This window comes from Strix aluco, chromosome 17, assembly GCF_031877795.1.
Source record: "Strix aluco isolate bStrAlu1 chromosome 17, bStrAlu1.hap1, whole genome shotgun sequence".
In the NCBI taxonomy this organism is placed as follows: Eukaryota; Metazoa; Chordata; class Aves; order Strigiformes; family Strigidae; genus Strix; species Strix aluco.
In genome coordinates this window covers 8,935,189-8,949,492 of record NC_133947.1, presented here as the reverse complement: position 1 = coordinate 8,949,492, position 14,304 = coordinate 8,935,189, and the positions used below count along the sequence as shown (strand labels likewise).

At 39.3% G+C, this 14,304-nt stretch overlaps 1 protein-coding gene across 1 annotated transcript in view; it reads left to right on the top strand.

Moving 5' to 3' along the window:
• BCAS4 (breast carcinoma amplified sequence 4) overlaps positions 1-13,906 on the top strand; it is a 45,300-nt gene extending 31,394 nt beyond the window's left edge. The window contains exons 5-6 of the mRNA XM_074843116.1: positions 10,698-10,775; positions 13,772-13,906. Coding sequence (XP_074699217.1) covers positions 10,698-10,775; positions 13,772-13,837 — 144 coding nt within the window. The 3' untranslated portion in view covers positions 13,838-13,906. The remainder of the gene's footprint in view (positions 1-10,697; positions 10,776-13,771) is intronic.
• Positions 13,907-14,304: the final 398 nt, after the last annotated feature.

The following is a 14,304-nucleotide window of genomic DNA, read 5'->3' as shown; positions in this document are numbered from 1 at the left end:
GTTAATGGTTTGTACTCCTCTACATAGATGCTAGTTACAGACGTAGTTTGTCAGACATCAGTGACCTGGAGGAGGAGGCAGAATGCACCCTCCTCAAGCTCATGGACCACAGTGAACTAAGGGCTGTGCTCCAGAACAGGGCTGCCTTTCCGAGGACATCAGCTGGCCAGAGGGATATGCTCATGTGAATCTTAGTAAATTCAACAAGGACAAGCAATAAAGCCTGCACCTGGGATGGACTAACACCCTGCTGTGGTACAAGCTGGGAATTGACTGGGTGGAGAGCAGCTCTGCTAAAAAAGGAAAAGACCCAGGGATCTTTTCAGGCGATAGGCTAAGCATGAGTTAGCAGTGTGTCTTCAATGAAGGCCAACAGATGATTGGGCAATATCAACAGAAACATGGCCAGTAGATTGAGGGAGGTGATTATTCTTTTTAACTGGGCATTTCTTAGACTTTATCTGGAATATCACATCTAGTTTTGGGGGCTGCAGTACAAGAAAGATGTTGATAAACTTGATTGAGCTCATGAAAGGGTCATCAAGATGCTTGTGCTAGACAACATGATCAGTGAAGAGAGGTTGAGACAGCTGAGTTTACTCAGCCTGAAGAAGTGAGAACTTACCTGGACATAATAGCAGCTTTCCAGTGTGCTTAAGAAGTTTCCAAGATGAAGCTAAGTTGGTTTTTTTTAAGGGAGGTGCATGCACAACAAGTGAAGGGGAGACAGCAGTCATAAGTTGCAATGGGATGTTCTGAGAGCCTCATCCACTCCTTCAGTGCTGTTGGATCTAGTGTAATAAAATTGGTTAATTTATGTGTGAAGTTTCATACTGTTTCATTGCCCCTATTTTACAGATAATAGAACCAAAGTACGGAAACTGTAAAGGCTCTTGTTTGGAGTCACTTAGAGTATATTCAAATGCCTTTCTAGTATGAGCTTGATCTCAGTTTTGTCTCACATCCAGACTGCCTGATTGCTTGTTCATAGTCTCAGACAAGGAGCTGGAAGGTTGTTTTGTATTATGATGATATTGAAACAGCAAGTCAGCTTGGGAAGCAGGCTCTTTCTTTGACTTGACTACTACTATTGACTCAGAGTGAATCATTTACCAAGTTAAGGAAAGGGGTGTGAACTTGTGCTTTGTTGTGTCTATTTGGTCAATCTATTTTTTTATTAGCCTTATCCAATTCCTTTTATAATTACAGGCCGCTTCTGTATATAATGCTGCCTCATGCTTCAGATGGATGGTATTATTTTTGTTTACTTTTGTCTGTGGTATTATTCCAGAAAGTGAAAGCAGTTTGAGTTGTTCCTTGGGGACCTCAGCTGCTGTTCCATGTGCAAGAGACTCCAAATGTTTAAATGTCTTAGATGAGAAAATGTGTTGGTACGAATTGATTTGCAAAGGGACCTATAATTTGAGGCTATTACTATTCTGGTGTTGTATGTGCTTGCCTCAGACACTGCATTAATAAAGGAAAAGAAAAAACTGCTCATAGAAGTCTAGGACTTGACAGCCTTGGAGTCTGCTGTTTGTGCCTTAACTCGTCGTTTCAGAAAGACTGAAAGGCAGGATGAGGTGCCTAGTTGAGACTCCCTAGCCATTCACTTTAGCACCTTTGTGGAAAAAGCTATATAACATCTGCTTTGAAGGTCTGTGGATATAACTCAGTCCCCTAGGAACTGGACTGAGACTGTCAGCAAGTGAATCATTAGTGAGTAATGAATAAATTCATTTTGAGTATTGGATGTGAATAACAGACATAGCAGCAGACTTGGACTTTGCACATTTTGCTTGGAGTGCCACTGGATAATGTGAGTGCAGCACTGCATTTTTTAAATTTATAATTTAACTTGTGCAAGAAGGCAGAAAACCTGCTTAACCAAAACCTACCTAACCCTAATACCATGTAGGGATTCCCCAGCAGTTAGGGAATGGAATAAATAGCCCAGAATGCTGAGTTTAGGGCTTAGGGTTAACATAATTAAGACCAGAGGCAGACTTGAAGTAATTTATTGCCTCTGTGCCTCAGTTACAATTACTGAATAATATAAGTTAGAACTTTTGGAGGTCATCAGGTCCAACTCCCTACTGAAAGCAGGGCTAACTGAAGTTGGCTACCCAGTGTCTTGTTCAAAACTTGACTGGACATCTCCAAGAAGGGAGATTTTACAACTTCTTTGGGCACTTGTTCCTGATGCCTGTGACATCATGTAGATTTTTTTTCCTTATGTCTGATTGATACTCCTCTTTCCACAACTGATGTCCATTGCCTGTAGTGTTCTTTTTTGCTATGCAGTTCTGAGTTGAGTCCAGCTCTGTTTTCTCTATAAGCAGCTCTGTCTTCACTCGTTAGGTAGTTGAAGACATCATCTAAATTGCACTTCTCTTCTTCAGGCTGAGGAAACCAGCTGTCTCAACCTCTTTTCATAATGTATGTGCTTGAGCCCCCGAGCATCTTAATTGTCCTCTGATGGACTTGCTCCAAGTATGTCAGTCCAGTAAATCCTTCATGAATTGGGGAGCCCAAAACCAGACACAGTGCTCCAGATTCAGTCTCATGCCAAAACAGAGGCAAGTGATCACATCCCTCAGTCTGTTGGTTGTGCTCGTACTCATCCCAGTGTGCTGTTAGCTTTCACCAGTGCCAGAGCACTCTGCTGATTTGGGTTCAGCTTCTTGTCTCTGAGGACCACCAGTGCTTTTTCTGAAAAGCTGCTTTCTAGCCAGCTGTTAATTAGGTTGGCTAACTATTGTTTACCCTTATTAGATCTGTGCTGACTCTTCTCAATCATCTCCTTTTTTTTTTTTTTTTTTTTTTTTCAAGTGCTAGAAATGAATTCCAAAAGGATTTATTCCATATTTTCTTTGGGACTGAGGTTAGGCTGAACATCCTATGGATCCCTATATTTTCCTCCTTGGCCTTCTTGAAGATAAGCATGACATTTGGCTTTTTTCCAGTCATCAAGAACCTCGTCTGGTTTCCCTGACCTTTAAGATGACTGACAGCAGACTCACAATGATGTGAACCAGTAACTTTAGCATCCTCAAATGCATCCATCTAATCCCATGGCTTTTGTGGTTTTCTTTTCCTGTTGTTTTTTGGTTGGTTTGGTTGGGGGGTTTGTTTGGTTTGGTTTGGTTTTTTTACTAGTTTGCTGTAATAGTCCCTGTTTGGATCTGCCCCTGTCTTACACTCTTCCTTAGATAGTGCCACTAGACAGGGACCTGGGAATTCTGGGAACAGACCCTGCAGTAAAAACCAGGGCAATGAATGCACAGAATTCTCTTACTAGTAAAATGAGAATACTTGTGTTAGAAGGATATTGTGAAGATCAAATGGCCAATTTCTGCCCTTTGTGCTTCTGCAGGTAGAAATGCTAAGTACTATTGTTACTATTTATCTTAGTTTGTCTCATTCTTTCTTTCGCTCCTATTCCCTTTTGGCTTTCCTGAAGATTAACACATGAGGAGCAGCCCCAAATACATTACTGCTTCTTGTTCTGAAATAAATTGAGAGACTGAGAGTGCTGAAGCCAGGGCAGTCTGCCTTAGGAAGCCTTGTAGACACAGACTGTCAGACCAATCACAAATGGCAACAACAAAACAAATCCAGGCTTTTCTTTTTAAAGGACATGCTCCTTCTGGCAACAGTATATTGGGAAAATGATTATATTAGTGAGAAACTAGATCCATCACTGAAGAGAAGAAAGCCTGGTGGATAACATGCCTAAGCACAAAATCTTAGACTATACACTTAGAGAGAACACATTTTGCAGTGAGATTCTTCAAAGCTGTCACATCTCTTCTGCATCCCACACTCTTCTGGCAGAGGAGCTGCTGCATCCTTGTGTTTCTGTCTCCTTACTGAACAGCTAATAAACTGTACTTTCCCATGGCTTCAGCAAGGTTATTGATTTGTGCAGTGAACATTATTGCAGCTGTTGAATAGATCTTTGCTGAAGAGGTTGAAGGGAAAAAAAGGGGGACGTTGCAGGTTTTTTTTCCTCCTGTGCTTTTTATAAATTCTCTTAACTTTATGTATCTCATTACTATTTATGGAATAAAAATAGCTGGTTTACTGTGTTTACATGTTTTCGTGGTACGTACTTCACAAAGGGAAGCCTGGTTTATCCTTCCCTTGAAGAGAGACTAGTCATAAGTCATAAGTGAAAGGTTGTCGTTAATAACTAATTTCAGCCAAAAGAATATATATGATGCTTTCTGGAGCATGCACAGAATTGGCCTTGCTCTGAAGTGCTTACACAGAATGTATAGAACAACAAGAAGAAAAAGTTTATGATTTATGATGGAGATGATAATATGATCATGCTAAGAAGGATCAGGCTTGTGCCTTCTGAGTTACAAAGCAAAGAGGTGAGGGAATGATCTTCATTCCAATTGGTAAACTTCCGAATTCTGTTGTGTATTGTTTACTTTGTAAGCTGTTTTAAGAATGAAACTGGCACAGTCAGTCTGCAAACTATTCACTGTGCTTTTGAGACCCATAAATAATACTAGAAAGTGATATGATTGCCTTATGTTTGGAAACAGTGTGTCTCAAAGTTTATATTGTCCTCTAATTAGGAGACTAGTAACAGACAACTATAGAAGAACTTCCCCCCTGTCTGTTGGTCAGTCAGAGATAAGAAAATTGATACAAGAGTCAATAAGCATCTGGAAAGCCTTCACAGTAATCCCACAGATTTGAAGGAAAAGGGGAAGGTAAGATGATCTTCAGGCAGAATTCTGTAAAGATTGAATTTACAGAGTTTGTTACTGGAAGCTTTTGTGAGTGCGGTGGGTGAGGTCAGATGTCCAGCTTGGCTGGCTCCAGCTCACGACGGGCACAGGTACTAGAGTCAGAAAAGACTTTTGTATTTTCTCAGGAAGAAAATTCTGCAGCTTGTGCTCCTCATCCAGTCACATTCTGGGCTTACAGAATGATAGATAGATTTCTTTACCTTACTGAGATAGTAAAGATACCGTGCATGTGAAGTCAAGAATGGAATCCAACTCTTGTAAGTTATACTGTGTAAAATATATATACTGTTGGAGGTAAGCAAAAATTGGGCTCTGAAGCTTGTGTTCTGAAAATTGGAGTGGTTTGACATCACTAGGTTTGCCTTAGCACAGAAACTACTGCTGGCCTGAAGAGGAGAACTTACACCCATATGCTGGCTTTTGCAATTAATTGTTTGGGTACCTTAGCACAAACTTACCTTCGTTGCTGATTTAAGGTAGTGTGCCAGACTGAACTAGGATGACTCTGATGTGGTGACACACTTCCTTCTGCTGACTGAGAGGAAAATAACCTCTGGGGGAGGAATGGGGAGGACAGCTGTAGGCGGTAAAGTTTTAAACCAGTGCTGCAGGCTCTGCTAGAATTCCCGTCAGTCCTGATTTAAATCTGGGCTCTGCCATGACTTGCTGTCTGTTGATACACATCACGTAACTTTTCTGCCTTGATTTCCCAAGGTGTAGTAGTGTTTGACTAGTTTTTAAGGATATTGTTAGGATTAATCTTCAATCTTCAGTCTATTTTGAAGTTGCTAATTAAAAGGTGATTCCTTGATGCTGGTTAAACACCTTTGAGAAGTTTTAAGAATCTTCTGAGAAGTTATGTTAGTTAGCTAAGAATAAGACTCAACACTGGTCTTAACACTGGTTGTTTCTTCCCATTTGTGTAGCTGAGTGCTGTGTTACATTTTCAGTGTTTACTTTGAAGTTTACTCAGCACACGCTTGTAGAAGAGCTGAGTTTCAGTTGTCTTGGCACAGTGGGATTGGTAGCCCCAGAAATGGGAGATAAGAATTACTGTGGAAGCCAGTCTAAGTAAAAGAGGTCTCACTGATGTGGCAGTACTGAACATCAGACCCCTTCTTCTCTTTTAAAAACATCTTTATTAAGTTACTTTGTTGGTACATAGCAAGTGGTTAACAGAGAAGAACATGTGGGTGAGGATTTGTTGTGCTCAGCATCAGAGCTGATGTGTGAAGAGCATTTTGGTTCTTTAGTGCATACTTTTCCCAAAAGTGTGTCTTGAGTCCACTAGCACTGTGATGGATGGGCTGGCAGCAATCGAAAGCTGACTGGAAAAGTCAAAGTGATAGGTTTTTAAGATGTAAGTTTTTAATGTTGAACTTTAAATCTATTCTGATAAAAATAATAGAAAATTATTTTACCATCATTATATAAAATTATATCAGAATTTAAGATTGAGAGGAATACAAATTGTCATTTTTGAGATTTTGCTGGAAAAAAGTGAGAACGTTTGCTTGATTTTGGAGCTGCCAAAGAAACAGGTTTCAGTTTTTGCCCTGTTTTGATTTTAATACCTGCAAGAATGACCAAATCTGAAACCCAATTATTGCCAGATAGCCAAGAATCCCTTTTTATCTTTCATAAGTTTGAGCAGAGTTCAAACTTCCGTGGCACGTTTCTGTAGAGAAGTGCTCCTTGAGCTGGTTTTCTTTGGATATCTGCAGCGGTGCTGATACACTCCAGAAAGCTTGGCGGCCTTTCACTGTAAACTAACAGGAGCAAATATCTTTATTGGTGTCAAGGGAAAGGTATATTGGTGCTGCTTCAGGTGGTAGGCAGCAGATGTAAAAGAAACGGATTCAGGAGCTGTGGAAACATTAATAGTACTTAAGGCAAAGTGTACGAAATAGTCTATTATTGCTCCTTTCTCTTCTCTGAAGCAGCAGAATTGATCAGGAGCTCAGTTCAGAGGGATAACTACTCCAGTACAGTTATTGTAAATACCTCTAAGTTGAAGGCTTTAAATTCAGTAGCCCTAAAGGAGACATTTTTTTGTGCATCTGGAATGATTGCTCTCAGAGTAAGAATGAAGGTTCAAGTTGCCAGCTAAGTTTCCAGAGACGCAGCATGTGGAAGGAAATGACATTGCTCCTCCTTTTCTAAGGTATTCTACTCTTTCCTCTGTCTGTGAAAATAGCTCAATGTTTTAGCTGTAACGGTCAGGCAAATAGCCTGGATAAACGTACTGTTTGGAATAGGGTCAGAAATCCTTATAATGATGCCAAAGCTTTTTGCTGGGGCACTTGGTGCTGTACCAGTGCCCCTGCACCACAAAGACCATACCTACTCGCTTGCCCAGCTGCTTCCCAGAGTGGATTTATGACACGTGTAAGCAGGTGAAGTGCTACCTGCTCCTGATCTGTTTGGGAGGCTGTTGGGAGAGAATAGCCAGGGACAGACGGATGAATAGTCTTGCTGGGCTCGTGGTCCCTGAAGGGTAAATGCCTTACATCTGTGTTATAAAAGCAATTCCAAAGTGGATTTCTGGACCATCTTGTAGATACTCAGATAGAAGGGAAACAATTTTCTGTGTCCACACCAGCAATTCTTAGAGCACTTGCCTTAAATGTAACGTTGCTGTGCAGGCTGACTTAAGCCTGGCTATGAAAATGAAACTGAGCAAGCAAACATGTTCAGCCCAGTATTTATTATTCTTCAATAGAAGGTAGAATGTAACTGTCTGTGAATTAAGCTATTTCTTGGATGTGGTGCAAGCTGTAAGTGACCACCTTTTGACCCAGCTTTGCTGTTCTGATGCTGGGTTGTCAGAGTAACCACTATGCTCTTAAATGGGTCATTTTCTTACTGCTCTCATGTATTTAGCTTTATCAGCTGGGGGGTCTGGCTTTTAGGGGCTTCAAACTGTATTTCTCAAGGGGTGCTTTTAGTGCCTTAGATATTATGTCACACAGCTTGTCTCCCTCGATAACTTGCCTGCCAGTTAAAATGCAACTGACTGAAGTCTCTGCCACCAGAAGTTTTAATCTTTCAGGCATGATTCTACATGCCATTTCTTTTATTTGCCTGCAAGTGCAGAGTTGTTGTGCGTACTTTATTTTTCAAAAGCTCTCACAAATGTTTTAATCCTTTCATTTCTATTTGATGTAGCTTCATCTAACCATGTTATACTGCCTTCCAAATGCTAAATTCCTCTATAATTCCTTTAATCTTTATTTCCTCATTTTATTCACTCATTGTTGGGTCTTTAAGTTAATTGTTTCCAAGTTTGGGACAAAGTATACAGGGGTATAGGGCATCTCAACAGAGATCTCTTTTCTAGCCTGTGTTTTCTGGGTACAGTGTAAGCTTGCTACGCTATGCTCCACTGTCTCAAGCCTGACCTAAGAGACAAGAGGAGAAATAAGGATTTGTGTATTTGCACTGCATAGGTGCCATAGGTGCTTACGGACACCCGTGAAATGGCAGAACCTCAGCCAAGGCCTTTGTAGCCTGGATTAGACATAAACACCTTCTAGTTTTACGGCCACTTGGCCTTCAGCAAGCTACTGCTGTAGTCAGCGCACTAGTGGTTGTGTGTTATGGTCTGGATGCCACCTTAATGAGCACCTACTTTCTAAGGGCCATAGTCTGACCTTTATTAGACTGTGACACACATGAATCAAGTGATCTAGAGGTGAAAAGCTATTTGCTACTACTTAAACCTTTCTCTTTTGATGGCTTCAACAGGCTTTGGAATTTCAAGACCTTTTCTCCCCCTTCTTCCCCCCACCCCATAGCAGGCAACCATATCACCTTCCTTTAAGTTTCACAGCAGCTTGACCACAAAGGAATTATTTCATCTTCAGTCTATGTGATGTGCACAGCACAGAGATTCCTCATGCCCTTGTCTTTTAACCCTGTGTGGCATTTGTACCATTGTGAAAGAAAGCTTTCCTCAGTCCCCTTCCTCGTAAAATACTGTCAAGTCATATGGATTGGTATCTTTGCCTCTCATTTACTATTGATTCAGCAGCTGTACTTTAAGATAATGAAGACTGAAGCAGTTCCTTTAACAAGAGTGTTCCTTGATCAAAGTTTGGGTGGGTAGATGTAAACCAGGAGGAGTCACTTTAGAAGTATTTATGGCATGGTTACAGGAAGTCACCCAAAAGAATTACCTGGGTCAAGAGGGTATACAGAAAACATACAGTAGCTGCAGGTCGGAAAGGACCAAGTATATCTGTGAATCATAATACCTGTAGTAGTATATAAGTAACAAGGTATTATTCACCAAAACATCAGATTACTATTGCAGGGATCTCAAAAAAAAAAAAAAATTCTCATTGCAGTCATGGCATCATCTATTTGGAGGAATTCTGGATAGTAGGTGCTAAGAATAAGCAGTTCTAAAATAACTGCTTACAGATCAGAGTGGGACAGTGGTTTCATGAGCTATGGGAAATCCTGAGTCTACTTTTAAAGTTAGAGAGGCTCATGTCCTTAGTTAAGTTCGATTGCTCTGATCAGGGCTTTGTGTAAACAGATTGTCACCCAGCTTGTTAACTTTAATTACTGTAATTCATAACACTATTCCAGCTTTGTTTTCTCCTGGTATGACCACTGGCAATATTGCCCTAGAAATAAATGAAAGTCAGATGATTTTACTTTGAAAATTGAAGTGACTTTTAACTTTTACTTTGATTTTAGGGAAAATACAGAAAATGGTAATATTTCACAGCGAATTGTTACAGCTGGCTAATTCTTCAGTTTCTTTGGTTAGCGTTTTCCTCCTTTTTATTTTGCAGAGGTGAACCTCGTCACTAGTAGTTCTTACATGATCAATTCAGATTCTTCATCTTGTCTTACTCAGTGATTGTGACTGTTGATTTTCAATATTAGATGAAAAAACAGTTACATTTTACATTAAAAAAAATCTAGTATTCTGCCCAGTAAAAGGAGCCTATCTCCTTTTGTTTGGGTCTGTGCATAAAAACTTCAAACCCACATGCATCTGTTGATGATGATCACTACAAGTATGTTTCTCCCCCATAGCAAGGTTTGTATATCCTCGTAGCTAGCGAGTGCCCTTCTCCAAGAACATGGTACTGATCTCTGAGATGTGCACATCCAGTCAGTCAGCAGAACCCCATTCATCCTGCCTGTTCTGACCATGTCAGCACAGCAGTGCAGCTTTGGTAGCCAGTACTAGGTCATAGTATAAATGAGTATTTACTTCTTAAATTGTGCTGAGATGTGTATGGAAAGCCGGTATCTCTTCCAAAGAATTAACAGTGGATACTCTCAAGAAATGTCTGTAACCAGATGCACAGCTTGAAACACATGAATGAGAATTAAATACAAATAAATGTGAGCGTTACATCTAAATAGTGAACTATTCTCTGAAAATACATTTAAGAGCCTGAAGACCATGAGCTTTATGGAAAAGATAGGCTCTTCATTTTCCACTGAGACTGTGATTTTAGCTAGAGGTTTGAATTGTTGCACTACAGCAAAAAGATTTTATCTCCTCAATTCAGGATTAATCAATTATTTGAATTCTTAAAAACCCCAGAAGCAAACCAAATCCCTTTCTATATTTCTTCTGTAGTCAGTATTTTCCAGTGTTACTAATTCATTTGCATTTTTCTGTGCCTTAAAACTAATTTCCCCTGTGTTCTACTCTATTTTTATCTGTTCAGTATTAATCCAGCAAAGATGATTGCAAAGTCTGTAGAATCAGGTGTGGAAGTAAACAACTTCACATTTTCAGCATTGTTTGCAAAGCCAATTATCTTGTATTGGAAAGTAACTTCAGTTTCGAGATGCTGATCCCCCTATCCCACCGTCTCTTTTACATGGTCAACTCTGTGAAGTATTATTTCCTGTTCTTTAACAGCAAGATTAATTTCTGTCCTGTTCTTGTTTCAGAGACACCCTCTATCAGCAGCACGCCCCTATGACCTGCCAAAACTCTACCGAACTGAAGACTTTTTTCCAATGAACTATGTAGGTACTAAGTATCAAAATAATTAATTTTTGAATACCAAAAGTTTTTTAGGAAAGGCTGCCTGAGTTTATTCTTACAGTTCATACTTTATGACATTAGGAAGAAGTAACTGTTACATTTCAGATCTTTGGCTAGCACCTCTAAGGGAAGCTAAAAATCTCTGATCATATTGTAGCTATATGGAGGCTGGAACATTTATTCTCAGATTTGATCACAGTTGTTGGCACTTACTTGAGAAGCTTCCTAAATCAATGAAGAAAATGTACAAAACCTCACTTTGTTTACCTTTGCATTTTTATACTTAAAATGCTCAGAAGGTTGAAGAGTGCTCTAGTATGGCATGTTAAAACTGTCAAGTAACGTGCTAATATTGCCAGCTTCACAAATGCACAAATGTTCAGATTTTACAAGAGAACGTGAAGTCAATGTCAAAATTTTAAAATTCAATAAACTGCACATGGCTGAAGCTTCCAGCACTCTATTTCAAACTAAGAATAGGGGTTTACAAGCTGTTGTGTAATATAACTTGAATGGTATAAATAAACTTTCTGCAAAGCTGTTCCGGACCTGTGGATGTGCAGTTTTGTAATGCAGATGCCATTTGGCCAGGACCAGGAGTAGCACAGTTCATCTCTGCACCTGTAGATTTTTTTTTTTTTTTTTTTACTTCAAAATAGGTCTAGGGAACCAAAACCCACTCAGGTCTCTGAATAAGGAACATTAGGAAGAGAAGGTTATACACTTTTCAGATGATTGGCTTTGCACACAGTATAAATTGGAGAAACAGAAATAAATGCTCTTGTTTTAAAAATACCTGTGGAAAAACTCAAGATGGAGGACCCAATGCAAATTCTGTAAAGGGGAAAAAAAAAAAAAAAGCTTATGGTGAAAGTAAAGCTACATGGCTTTGAGTAACCATGGAGACCAATGCTTTTCTGATGCAGAAATAAATGAACTCAACCTTTTCATATTTATTAGTGGGACTGATAATGAAAGATAAAGTTGAATTAAAATATAAAGCAATAGAAGACAGACCTAGTCAGTGCCTCTGCCCCTGCAATGCAGGTTATTGTACTGGATTATTACAGATGAGCTGGTATTACAGAGGCAAATTAGTTATGAACAGAACAAAATACTCTTAGTTATAGCAACCTGTTTATCCAAATATCAGCTTATTAACAGAAATGAAGAGACAGTACACATGACTTATTCCTGAAATCTTTTGGTTCTGTTAAAAATGGAAATAAACTTGTTTTAATGCCGTAGCAGTGTATGAAATATATGTACTACAAAATGGTAAATTGTTTACTGTAACTGTATTAGTGGATATTTGAAACCTACTTGTTTCTTGGTGGTAAGGATGATAGGATTTTCCTGTAAAAATACTGGGTTAATATTCAGGTTTCTGTCTTGAAAATACATGTCAAAGGGTCAAGTATTAACTGGGAAGTTCTTGCTACAGCAATGTTACTGCTGAACAGAGGATGGCAGCATTAAATGTCACTTGAACTTTCAGTAAGATTAAGAGCTTGTGAAATCAAACTTCAATGCAGATATTTCTGCAACATCGTGTTTTGATTGAGTACAAATCCCAGTGTAGATAAAGGGTTAAGTCACAGCACCCAAAGGAAAATGCTGAGATCAAGTGTGATTTTAGCATATGATGCACCAGATAGAAAACTGGGAGTTTAGCAAGAGCTGTCTGTCTGTCCCTGCTGGAAAATAACGGTTTTGTTTGGAGGAAAGCTTACTGGCTGTAACTACGCCTCAAGGAGTGAGGGGGAGGGGATGGAAGGAGTGTTACTAAAGGAACAAGCTGAAGTGCACTTGTTGAAGCACCACAGGTCAGTGCAGTGCACAATGCTTCAAAATAACAGTTATTACAAGCCCGTATGAACTCCTGCAGAAATAAAGCATCATATAAAATGCAGTGACCCTTAACAATCTCAGACTGTCCTTGCCACTCTCAGGTATTCTCAAAAGTCAAATTACAGGTCACATCTGAAAGAGTTTTTGTTGTACAAAGCTGCCTTGTGTCTAGAAACAATGCCTATGCTAATCACTTCATTCTCAATTGCTACAACCTTTAGATTTCAGATAGCGTGTTTAAGATGGAAAACACACTTCACATTGCTTCAATTCAGGTAAACTGGCTGAAACAAATTCTGTAGAGAAGAGTTTTAAATTAATGGTCTTTCCGCTCTGTTGGGCTGGCCAAACCCTGGGCAGAATAGTTTTCAAGGTCTCCCACTGAATACTGAAGAATTTAAACGTTGGCCTGAGCTGGCTACTCTGCAAGCACAGCTGGCACGTTTCTGGACTTCTGCCATGAAACTTTTAATAATGTATGTAAAAATTAAATAACTTCCATCTCATAAAATTAGAATGGTGCGATATGTTAAGATTACACAAACTGGATTTAAGGTTCCTCCAGTTTTATTGGGCCATTTACCTCTTCTGCTTTTTGACTTCCTCAGAAATGTGTGGTTAGCCTCAGATCTAGAAAGGAATTCTTGCCTCGGCTAAAATCCAGATTTGAAGAGTAACTTGTTTGAAATACTAGAAAGTTTATGCCACTTAAAACAACCACCCCCAATCCTTCTTGATATTTCTGGTAGGACAGACTATTTTTGTGCAAGACCTTTAATCACTATATAAAACGGTATTTATTTCCTCTCACGGAATTTTCAGGCAAATGAAGCACTTCTAAACAGTTCATGTTTTAGAGTCTTACTATTCACTGACTCCAAATAGGGGCTCAGAATCTGGAAGTTTCACTTTTAACTATAGAGTTCACTAATAAGTTAACCTTGACAGATATTAAGACAAATATGATGCAGACTCATGATACCAAATTTTTTTATTTCATTGCTTAACAGAGGTTGTACTAGTATTAAACTGTTGAGTTTTTTAAAAGTTTTTTTAAAATGTATTTGTAAAATCCCTTAAAGCCTAGATGAAGTGACACAAATTCTGAAATGTCTTAACTTTTCAGACAGCAGCGTCCTGCGAAATAGAGCAGCCTACAGAGGGAGAAAGGAACATAACCAAGTTTTCTTAGCAAGGAACAACCTTTTCTAGAACTCTGAGTGCCTGATTCTGTTGGGAAAAAGATTATCAACCCACTGACATCTGTAAGTGGTAGTTGACAAACTCTCAGCTGATTTACTGAAGTTATTTTCAATGAAATAGTTCAGAAAGCCTGCTAAAAAAATGAGCTGAGGCTCAAGTTTTCTCTTAAGGCAGAGAAACACAAGGAGCAGTTTTGCTGATGTAAATGTCAAAAGTATTTTTCCTGTATTGTTCTTAAAACGTATCTTCTACTGCTTGAGTGCATAACTGGGAGCCAGTCCAAGTTCCACTCCTTTTGAGTTAAAAAAGCGGAACGAAAGTACATATTCCTTCTGTGAAGGGGAAAAGGACAAGACAGATCTATACCATCTTCACCTAAAGGTACTGTTTTCAGTCATCACTTCACACACATAATTAGTTCAACCAAACCCAGAAATGCTCATTCCAAAGAGTGGC